Source organism: Rhea americana, unplaced genomic scaffold (genome assembly GCF_003343005.1).
Source record: "Rhea americana isolate MKP2758 unplaced genomic scaffold, rheAme1 scaffold_377, whole genome shotgun sequence".
In the NCBI taxonomy this organism is placed as follows: Eukaryota; Metazoa; Chordata; class Aves; order Rheiformes; family Rheidae; genus Rhea; species Rhea americana.
The window spans coordinates 191,995-204,325 of NW_028186509.1; the positions used below are offsets into that span (position 1 = coordinate 191,995).

Below are 12,331 nucleotides of genomic sequence, written 5' to 3' on the forward strand. Positions count from 1 at the left end.
TTTGTCTTAATTTTATTTTCTGAGGGTTTGTCCACCTAAACACTCTTAGTAATTTTCAGGAGCACGTTCCCTGGAGGAGAGTTTGGGAAGTCCATTTCAAGTCTCATTAGGGCTTTGACAAAATCTACATGGTCTTTGCATGTTTTCATAAATTGATGCTGGGTAAATATACAAAATAGAGGACCCTTTTGCTGCCCTATAAACGTCAACACAGGGAAAAATTATTTCACAAAAGCTAATAAAGCAACTTATCTGTTGTCAGAAAATTGTGGCAGTTACCAGTTAATAAAATTACAGGGACAATTAGTCACACAAATGGCAGAACCAGTTTCTCCAAATTAAAAAATTATGTTGCAAAAGCATAATGACCAAAAAGTCAGAGTCAAAGAGAAAATTCTTGAGTGTTTCATCAGTATTTCTAGGTGCTCTGCATATACATAAGAGAACGCAACCTTGTCATCTCTGCCAGGCTTGGAAAAAAGCATCAGTAGATGGCAGAAATGTTGATTTAAGCATAAGTTTAAACCAKCTGAGACTGATATGCCCAAGGCTTATTCCTGAACTAAGGAAAGGTTCCTTTTAAAGTGGATAAACTCATATCATAAACCTTAACACCAAAATCTGGATATTATGCACAGGACAAACTGGAATTACTGAAGATGGTGGGTGGGAGGAGAAACATCTTGAAATACTTTTAGTGAGATATCTGAAAAATAATGAAYAGCTCTTTAATTACAGTGGGACTGCTGATAACATCATATACCTATGACCCAGTAGAAGACAACTAGCATGATGAAGTCTTGTAAACAGTGTGCTCCATTTCACAAGATTCATATTCCTAATAGGGTCCCTCCTACTATGAATAGTATTATGAACACAATTAAACTAAGAAACTCTTAAGAAAGCATCCATACTGTTAGTCACATTTACATGTTATTTCTTGGAGTCCTAAAAAGCTTACAGAAGACAATGTAAATRTTTGAGATCTAAATTGCAATGGATTTTTTTTTCTTTTCTTTGACTATATGAACAGCAAGGCAGCTGCATGATGATGGGTTTTTTTTTTTTCCCTGATGACGGAGAACTTCAACTTGCTGAAAGTCATTCAAATGATTTAATCTTTTAATATCTTTTAGTGTCTACTTAAAGCTGTTAGGAAGCAGACCTCTGGAAGGCAGCTCTCCTAAAGTGGAACACCTTGCCTTGCCTGGTAACATACAGGAAGACTCTATAGATGCTTCATTTTCAGACAAGCTCACATAAAGCACAATAGTCATGACCTGTATGGAAAGATACGTTTAGTGCAGATTTAAAGTACAGTGATAAAGTACAGGTCTAAGACGTCTGAAGAGATAATTCTCATGTTATTCATATAACCTGCACTGAAACTATCTTTGCAAGCTTTACAATTTAGATCAGAGAATTCAGTGGAAATGGACAGAAGGTAAGGAACTTTACAAACARTTCTAAGTCTCATACAGTTCCTTACAAGGCATGAAACACACATTCTACTTGTGTGATGTTCTTTTTCCTAATCCCTTAGCCATGGTATCACAATAGTTTTGAAAAACCAGAGCAACAAGGCATTTACCGGGCATAGCTTAGAGTCATTCTGGATGAAAGTATTTTTTACTGTAACAAATTGTCTTCATGAAAATTGCATGTACAGGTAGAATATATCATTATGTATTCAGATTACTACACTTTGGTGTGAACAAGAAGCTTAAAGAAATCAATGTCTCACTTTTCCTGCAGGTACGTGYGCATGATATCTGGGTCTAGTTGTAGATTCTCTCTGATAAATTTATCTCATCTGATTTTCTAAGTCTACAGCATGCATGGCTGCCTCTGAGCTTGTTCCAAGGCTTGTCACAGTCCATGGAGAGGAACAGGCATTTTAGAGGGTGCTTTGCCTAATCAGATTTAGATATTCATTTCAAAATGAGATGAATCACATATGTGCTCCATCAACTCTATAGCAAGCTGTTACCTAGTTAGTAAAGAGACATAGCATCACTACTTTGGATATCTCCATTTGTTCAAAGCAATCTCACCTCCTAATATTCTATTTCAAAAGAAAGCTGGCTCCAGAGGAACCTTGAGTGTTGAGCTACCCCCGCACCAAAATGGAGTCATTTTAAGGGTCTGGAAGTTGAASGATATGGAATTGAAGATCACTGCCCAGTCTCTCTAGAAATCATATGAAGCTTTCTGTATCTAGTAAGAAGRTAAAACTTGATATGATTACCAGTTAAGGATGACTGCTGCCCCATATGACAGTTCTTGAAACTTGCTGCTGATTGTTTATTTGTGACTAATAAGACACTAGAAATATAATATAACAGTACTTGTCCAATGCTCTGCTCTGGTCTGGTGTAGAAGACTAAAAGTTCCCTGCAGACAAAGCTGAGCAGCTGCTGACTCCTTTTCCCTGCAACTGCCCTGTGTGAGGGCAGATTTCCTCGAATGCTTCTTCCTTCTCTCTACACCACTACTACTGCTTTTTTCYTAGTCCACACATTGCTGTAATAACATTAAATGATCACAATATTACCATAAAATGAAGACATCTCACGAATGTCCCTATCATTAGAATGAATACAAATGTATGCATGTGCACACACACTCAGTTTTTAGGAACTAAGTTTTCAAAATGGATCAAGTAATGTTGCTTCAGTTAAAAAGAGACTGAAGTCTAGTCCTAAAATAAATACAGAGCACCTGGTTTCAGAGTCTGTGAAAATCTTAAACAGATATAAAATCTAAACCTCTATGAGATCATACTTAAAAAAAAAAAAAAAAAAAAGAGAGAGAGAGAGAGGGAGAGAGAGAGAGAGACAAAGCTGTTACAGTTATAAAACTTAGCTAACCGGAGAGTAAAAATCTGATAGAGAAGTTTGAACTTACCAAAGACTTAGGCAGCTTTATATTCTTCTTCCTTAGTTTCCTGAAGCCACAACATACAGTCAAAATTAGACTAAAGCTCAGGATAACACCAACCACAATTATAATATTTTGTGTGCCTAGGAAGTTAGAGAAAAATTTGTCAAGAAGTTTGGAAAATAAACCACTGCTGTATCATTCAGAATAACTTTATAAACTAAAATAGCTTAGAACTCTTAGCTGCAATACGTGAATGTACCAATGTATCCCCTTTCTCATTCAATAACTTGAAAATTTTGTGTCATTATTTTTATAYATTGTTTTATAAATTATGAACACAGCAGTGTTTTTATAGAGATAAAGAAATTTTATAAATACTTTTTCATTCCTTAGAGATGATCAGCATGGATAAGGTTTTTTTGTTGTTATTGTTTTTTGTTTGTTTGTTTGTTTGTTTTTTTTACTTTTTTCATGTGATGATATTTTAATTGACATAAGAATTACCACACACGTAATCTATGTCCAATAAAACTATGAAGTCTTTCAAAACATAGAACAGCTAATTCCCCAAGCATATTGCTTTTCCTCTGCATAAAGAAAGGACACATGACTGCTTTTACCAATTTTAKCCCTTTTCTCTACTGAACTTTTGGTCCATATTAAATGACACTAAAAAAATCYGTAAAAGATACAAAGTTGGCTCACTAGCTGACTTCATTCTCTTAAGAAAAAAAGATGATGATACCTTAATTTTTTTACCACGTTTATTGTTACTTCAAACTCATGAAGGCCTACATGCATTTTCTTTGGAGATACAATTCAGCAAAAAGCAATCTGTTACAAGATGGATGTTGCGCTTCTGAAAACTGTGCAACTCACCGAATGATCTGTTTCTCATTTGTTAATTATACTGATGATCATGTACAGTCAAAACAAATTCTAGAATACCAATGAAGCAGGACCGCCCCTCCCCTCCCCCCCCCAAAAAAAAGAAAAACAGGATCACTTGAAAATAACGTATTATCTTTAGAAATCTTTAGAACTGGGAGAGTGCATTTGGAAAGAATGACTGTTTTCACTTTTCTGATACTTTCCAAGTATCAGTCAAGTCAGTGCACGGCTATACCAGAGTCAGAATACTTAGCTAAAATGAATCTCTGGTCAGACTTTGTATGACAGCTCTTCAGTTACATTCTTACTAAATTTTTAGAATCCTCTTACTCAAAGTCTGCTCAAGAGGAACATGAATGCAGCCTTCCGACTTGGCGCCAAATATTAGATCATCATACAAACTTCCCTTCGCCGAAACACAGTAAGTGGAATCTTCAGAAGGAACTGGGATGTTTAGGCTACATTTTCGCATATTACAATCGTCCGCAATGAATTCCTCTTTACTCTATAAAAAAAGAAAGCTCTATTGTATCATTTGACTAAATGCAACAAAATAAAAAATTACAGCCCTTCCAAAACATAACAACACTATTTGATATGTGGTTCTACATCTATGCACCTTGCTAAAGCTATGAACCTCGTCTATCAGTGATTTCCAAAAAGAAAACAGTTTTACTTGCTACCTTAAGGAGTTATATTTGATCAAACTATGATGCCTACAGCTAAAATTTTCAGATGCATCCAAAATAGGCTCTGTTGATAGTCTTTATTTACATTCCAAGTTCACTAAATTMAATTCCTAATTCCATAAAAATGGTACCTGGATGCATACGAAAAGTTAACTCTATAAACAAACATATCTGCTATGAGTTTTCTCAAGTTCACTCTCCATGATTGCTAAACAAATGAAGCGGTATCAGTATCTTTAAAATTAATCTTCTGATACAAAAGGTCCACACAGAGTAGTGAAAAGGGCACAAATAAAGTTACCAATGCTTTAGCAGGAGTGCAGAAAAAAGAGCATGTAATCTATGCAGCTTGGTTCCTATGAGTGCTGCTATATGGAGTTCTTTCAAAGAATTAACCTTTTTGTAGAAAATAGAAGTAATCTTAACTTTTGTATACAGCTCATATAATAATCTTTATTATTAGACATACATTTGAACAACTAACATCTAGATCTGCATGTCATGTTTCTCATCACTAGATCCATTTGAAATTTTAGGGTTTCACTTTGCATCAGTAGTCTTATGTTACATTCAGCTGTTTTTCTGATAACTGTTACCTTTATTTGCTAAGGAAGATTAAAAAAAAAAAATCTAGTATTAAAGAGTGGACTCCCTGCTTATGTATTTAAAACACAAATATTTTACTTTGAAGTTTTCACTTTGAAACTTACCTGATTTTTACTGTCCCAAAAAGTCACTGTATATATGAGCTCTGAATAAATTCCTCTGATCCAAGGATAAAGCTCCACAGATGGAAATGGAGGATGGTAAATGTCAACAGTGATTTTCTCACCGTGCCTTGAGAGATGCAATTCAGGTGGTCCTATTTTTCCTGAAACACATTGTACTTYTTCTATTAGGTGAAAGCTTTTGATATAGTATCGAGATATAGAAATCTAATAAAATTTTCTATTTACAGTTAACATCCAAAAATGCATTAGAGATTTGAGAAGAATTACATGTTTATTTTAATGCTGTTAATATTGTACAGCTGTAGTACTGAGAAGTAATAAAGGCAGATAGACACAAGCATGAATTCGTTTCTGAAACAGAAGCAACAGAGATGGCCAAAAGAGAATTTTAATGTTAAAAAAACCTCAGCTTTCCTACCTATACAAGGCCACACAATTCAGCTCACTGATAACAGTTAGGAGAAAAAAAAAAAACAGACCACTTAAACATTTATGGATAAATAAGAACAGAACACAAAATACTTCTGACTAAATCCTAACCATAAACTATGTTCAGCTGAAAACAATACACCACCAAAAAAAGGTTATTTGAAAATCTAAACAAGTAGTGACTCGAACAATAGYAGTTAGGAAGTCTGATTTTCTGTGGCAATAGCCTACATGAATTTTTGCTCTCTAATGATCTGACTGAACATAKTTGTCTCTTGTTCGATGGAAACATTACTTTGGGTCTTTCTTCCATGCATCACTGCCAATTTTCTGCAAACTGTGGAACTTAGCATTATTTCCATGACTTCTCTCCCTTTGGCAAATGGTTTAAACTGACCATTGATTCTGACCATTGAAACTGACCATTGAAGTCATGAGAGTACTAGGTGAGGGAAGAGCAAGGAAGAAACAGGGAATTGTACAGCAAACAAGGAGAMACTCTCTATTCCTACAACTCTAGCAATGCAGAAATCCATCTCTCTCTAAAGCACAGCCCAAGCTATGTTTGAGAAGAAACAAGCTCAGGGGCAATATCCTGCCTGAAGGTCATAACTTGAGAATGTAGCAAGTACTAAAGAAATCTCCTAGGCCTTCCCTTCTCTTGTGTGACATCTTACTTCGTGCTCCCCAAATACTCCTGGGGCTTGCACCACAGTTTTGGAAAGGTTGGCTTGAAGTCTGGACACACAAATTTTACAGTATTTATGTAAAATAAAAGTACTATTCCTATTATTTGCAGCCAAAAGCATTTAAATGAAGAAGGAGTAACTGTTACTTAACCAGACACAGGGGAYTTTTGTAGTTTCTAGGTAACACCAACAGACACCTGAAGCTGTCAGTGAGTGCAGTTATAGTGTCAAGACATCACTTGGCTGTAGTGCCAAGACATCACTTCACTGACCCCTTGAATACAACTTTTATGGGATCAGAGCTTCCAGTAGTAGTTGCCAGAAGGCAAGAATATGGGAAAGATGCACAGAGTATATCACTAACACAACTCCCCTGCTTYTGAAAGTTTTGAAAAATATTCAAAWACCACAGTGGGAMGGCAAAAACATCCCTATAGARGTAGAACTAAGAGACTCGTACTGAACAATCATACYTCATTCCAGCCTGGACTTCTGAGCATATGATATTCCCAACTGGGACACAACAATGTACTAAACAAACAAACAGGCAATTCTATTCATTTTTTAAATTCTGAGAGAAAATTACAAGATTTAGAGTATAATGGAACTTACCATGCTTTTGAAAAACAAACTCACTTGTCTCAGCATACTCAGACTGTTCTGAGTCAACAACAGCTTTAACTCGAAGCCAATGGGAAGAAAAGAGGTCTTGTATTTCCCCTGAGAGATCACAAAAATGAGCTGAGATGTTCACACAAGCAGAGACRGCCTTATAAAAACCTAAGCTGTAAAACAGATCAAATAATAGTTACTACAGTTGCCACTTACTGCACAATATACTGCCTGTGACAAAACATCTGACAAATTTAGCCTTAATTTACATGTAGGCAACCTTCACTTATCACTATATGACTTCACCAAACAGAAATAAAACCATTTATCATAGACTGATTGCTTTTATATGCTTCTAGAAAATATGAAGTACAGGAAATAATGAAAGAATAAGAACTTACTTGTAAGGTTTGATTTCCACCGTGAAACGAGGGGTTTCAAAAATGGGTGGGTAATCCCAGTGCAAGAGAGTCTTGAAATTTTYTGATGTTATTACAGTTTGTGTTGGCAAAGGTACTAGAAACAAACAGAAAAATCTGACTTAGTCAAGCATGAGAAAAGCCAAATACATTTTTGAATTATTTGGAGAYGGTAACATATTGGAAATGACTGGAAAAATTAGACAAAAATCCAAAATACTTCTCCCAAAGAGGACTCAATTTGCTACGAGTATGAACACAACAGAGCCTTGCAGGCTAATTTTCTATTCTTTTCTCTYGCAGAGATAGTCTTCTTCCTATACGCAACCCAGAACCTCTGTAACCCTATTGAAAGCAAGTCATAGAATCGGTAAGGTTGGGAGGGACCGCTGGAGATCATCTAGTCTAACCCCCCTGCTCAAGCAGGGTCACCTAGAGCATGTTAGACAGTGTTGCAGCAACAAGGACCCCCCCTTGCTGAAGCCCAGGCTTGAACCAGGGACCTTTAGATCTTCAGTCTAATGCTCTTCTAGCTGAGCTATTTAATAGTCATTAAGTCTCTCYGGTTCAACAGCTGTGATGATTACATGGCTACTTTGGTATTATACTGATTTACTACCAGGACAGATAATATGAGTTTACTGAAGCAGAGTAGCCAACTCCTGCAGATCTATCTTGTTCTTTGGGAACCTGATCGGGGGTGGGGGGGGGAGAGGAAGAGAGGGGATGAAGGCTGCAGAAGCCAGGGTCTATTCTTCAGGAAAGCCCTGCTGTCTCCAGACTCAGCCTTGCCAGATGTCAATAGTCCTGCTGTGGAAAGCCTGGGTTTGGTATGAATTTCTAGCAATGACATTTTTAAGTCTCCTATGATATTTCTTAAAATATTACAATAAATTGTCATTAAAATGTTATAATGAACTACTAACATTCATAAACAAAACCAACAGTGAAAATACCATGTAGTTCCACATACAGGAGAATAYTTGAGACACATTTAGTATACAACATCAGAGGTGAGGCAGTAAATAATACAGGAATAAAAATAGCATTCATGTTTTCCTCAAACAGGAAATATGTCTGTGCTAAGCACCAGCTGGGATGGGGGAGAGATCAGCTGCAGGGGAAGGACAATAACACAGTACCATAACTATTAAAGCATGCCATAGCATATAGAAGACAGTGACAAGTGAAGGTCACTTAAACCATTTTAGTTATCACTTAGCTTCTCAATGTCTGGTTTGGCATCCTTAATACTCTCTTAATATAGYTTCTGCAAAATGCTGAAAGATAACTCATATTTGACCTGCTCTAGGCTGCTTCTTGTCCATAAAGTGAATGCTCCAAAGTTGCTCTGTGATACATTAATGAGGGAAAGTAAACAATTTTCATGTCTTGAGAACAAGACCACAAAGGTAACACCTGACAAAGTAATTTATAGAGGCTCAGATATGCTATTAACCACAAAGACTTGATACACGCTATATACATCACTGCAAATAGTGCTGTGGTTTAGTAATTTTCTAATACGTGCAAAAGTGGTATTTCAGTTATTGGAAAAAAAGGAACACAACCATCAGATTCTCAACCACAAGAAAAAAAAATGTGTCGAGTTGATAGAAGAGGTGTCAAAGCACATAAATGCTACATTGTGCCTTAAGAGTAAATATTGATGCAATAAGCCTTACAAAATTTACTGTAGTGTACTATTATACAAATAAAACTGTATTATATAAATAAGACTGTACTTGACAAAAGAGTGGAAAAATCAAAACCCAGAGATTATTAGAGCTGCTAGTAGAAGCTTTGCTTGGCTTCTTTGTGAATACCTAACTAAAAGTCAGGTAGTTGTAACTAYGTATCATTTTGCTCTCTGCTCCTTCATACCTCCTCCTGCACCCACATTTTTGYATTGTTTTGTACATAGACCGACTTATGTTTACTTAGTGAACAGTCTTCAATATTATTGCTGCTATAGATCATTAGGCAGTTTCCTGACTTAGTTACAAAATGCTATTCAAACATGATTCCTAAGATGTACTATTCCATCTAAGCTCTTCTATGGTACTTAYTGCTAAATTATGCTAGCAAATRTATTTAAATCTATGCAAGTATTTTCCCAACACCTCTGTAAGAGAAATGATCATTCTTCCCATTTTACACTTGGGGATAAAAGACAGCGGAATATAAGTTTAGAAGGAATATAAGGTTTAGAAGTACATGTGAATACTGAGCGCCCAATTAGGATCCAAAAGATTTTACCAAATTGCTTCTCCACAGGTCCACAAAAATCTAGTCAACCTAATTGCAGAAAACTCTTGCAGAAAACAAGCCTTCTTCATGAAAAGATGACTTTCCTCATGAATTGTATCAAATGAACCACCTTCCAGCCACCAGTGATATCACCACTGACATGTCAACATCCGATAGCACAATGGCACTGCAAGCTGGCCTTGATCACTTACAGGAACAACTGCACACACTTATTGTCGTTGTTCAATCCTTACTTACAACTTTGCTCTCAATGACCAAGCTAATCAAATGCTACATCTCCCACAAATTACTCCTTCTCTGATCTCTCACTTGTGATCCTCAAGACAGACCTACATGACACCTTTCAGCATGAGCTGAGAAATCAAGATAAGCCCCGAAAATGGATCAGCTTGTGACCATGCGTGGAAAGTCTACTTTTAATGCCTTGATGAGACAAATCCCTTTCTTCAAGTTAATTATCTCCCCCACCTTGTTTTGACATAAATAATCTTAGTTGACCAGCTCACAGCCTCTTACACAGGCTATCTGCCTTCTAAGGATTTCTCCTCCGTTCAGGCCCCACCCTAGTGCCATAGCAGAGACAGAGCTTTGCGGCACCTCCTCCCAACTTCACAGCACTCCAGCATCAAGACTACAGGCTGCAGAGCACACATTTTCAGAGCACTAACATTTAATGTTCATAGATACTACTTCCGTGTATTGCTAGTTAAAATGCCACAACAGGCTTTTTTGAACACTGTTCTATTAAATCATAATGAAACATTAACTTTTTAAGCATGCTACAGTCTTCTGCTACGTTGTTCAGCAGGCACAACTAGGGAAAGGTAATAGTGGCTAGTGACACAACGGTAACCTTTAAATATAAAACTCTCGATTTATAATACATTTCATCAACTCAGAACCAGCAACACTCAAGGAGCAAACTCAAACAGCAAGAAGCTAAGCATGGGAAAAGTATGAAAAAATGATCAGCAAACCAAGACATGATATATGATACAGGACATTCAACAAGTTCAGTTTTGCTTCCAATTTAAATACAATCATTTCCTTCCTCACAGGTAGCTCCATTCACCTTGCTGTATCAGATGGCAATACTGGCTAACAGAAAAGCAACAGAGACTTCAGGAAGAACAGTTTTGCCTAGAGGCACAGAAATTACCCTAGGGATGTGCAATATAGAACTACTTCAGACAGCATACCTATGTCCAGAGAATATGTGAATAAAAGGAGAAGGTAGGTGGGTAGACCAGTCTTAAGATTATGGAAACTAAATATGCTTGGATTTTGAGGATAAAGAACTGAAAAGTTAAAGTAGGAAAAAGGGAGGAGTAAAAACAAACACAAGCAAGATTACTGAATAAACTAGAAATTGAGCATTTAGTAGAGAAGATCAGATGTAGAAATGCAACCACTTAACGTTGATCTCAGCAAACTGACAAAAGGATCAACTTTAAAGCAACATAYGCTGCTTACTGAGAGAAATGTATTTGCTCATATATAAGCTGCTCAGACCATTTAATTAATCTTCCCATATAGGGTACAAAGATCTCAGCAAATGTGACATKCATTGTTGTGTACAAATAAATATATATAAAAAATCAATTATCCTCTCAATATGTGTTTCAATAAAGTATTAAAGCTCTCGAGACTTTTGCTTCTTCAGCAGACTGTTACACAGCAGACAGGAAGGAAATACATGCAGGAGGAAATCCTTTGAGATTCAAAGGCAGATGCCACTGAAAGACCTGTTTTACTACAAGTATTTGCTACTTTGTTTCAGGCTGCTAAGAAATAAGGGGGGTTTGTTTGTTTTTTTGAAGTAATGGGAGCAAGCATATCTAGCTGCACTGTCACAACTACATTCTAAAGATTAAGGATGGAAGACAACTCGTAGAACTAATACAGTAGTTGCAGACAATATATGGTACAGTGCTGCTTCAAAAACATACAAGCAAGTATGCTTTGATTATACAAGATGAGAAACCTAACCAGTCCCATTTTGTATGTTCACTTGCCTTTGTCAACAATGTCATATTGTACATAAGTTCTCTCACAAATCTCAGCAAGTTCAGAAACATGCAGATTGAGAAGATTTCTTTATCTGGTTGAAGATTATCTTGTTCACTATATGTATGTTTCTGAAAAACACTACATGGAAGACATCTGTGAAATACAATTTTGGAGCAGCCACATATTTAATAAAGTTATTTTTAAAGTATATATAGAAATATCCTGTCAAACATATATACACACACACACAACATACATAACGCATACATACATATACACACACACACACACACACAGATGTCTAAACTATTTGTTTTGCCTCAATAATGAGTTATTCAACAACAACTAAATCAATAAACTAGAGAAGGGGACACTTCACAGGAGTAAAAATGAAACAGCCTTCCAACTGATGTTTATATCCTGTGCAAAGTAAAAACAAACAAACAAAAAACCCTCCTCCCATTCTGATAGGGCTGCGGGCATTAGTATAAATACAGAGGCATTTGCTGCCACTAATCACAGAAATGGAATTTTACTGAAGGTGTCATACATGTAACAGTTTAGTTTAGTGAGTCCACAATGCAGACTCTGATACAGCTTTCTAAGGCAAAAGACTTAATGAACCAGAATTCCTTCAAATTTCACGTGCCTATTGAACACAACTCCAAGCATTAAAAGTACAAATTGAAAGTGAGAACTTAAAAAAA

At 36.3% G+C, this 12,331-nt stretch overlaps 1 protein-coding gene across 1 annotated transcript in view; it reads right to left on the reverse strand.

The window, feature by feature from the left end:
- Nucleotides 1–12,331, reverse strand: part of IFNGR1 (interferon gamma receptor 1) — a 21,094-nt gene that overhangs the window by 7,538 nt on the left and 1,225 nt on the right. Inside the window, exons 2-6 of the mRNA XM_085313110.1 lie at nt 7,326–7,440; nt 6,925–7,097; nt 5,174–5,334; nt 4,105–4,279; nt 2,908–3,023 (exon numbers count right to left, since the gene is read on the reverse strand). Of these exons, the coding sequence (XP_085169236.1) occupies nt 2,908–3,023; nt 4,105–4,279; nt 5,174–5,334; nt 6,925–7,097; nt 7,326–7,440 (740 nt within the window). The remainder of the gene's footprint in view (nt 1–2,907; nt 3,024–4,104; nt 4,280–5,173; nt 5,335–6,924; nt 7,098–7,325; nt 7,441–12,331) is intronic.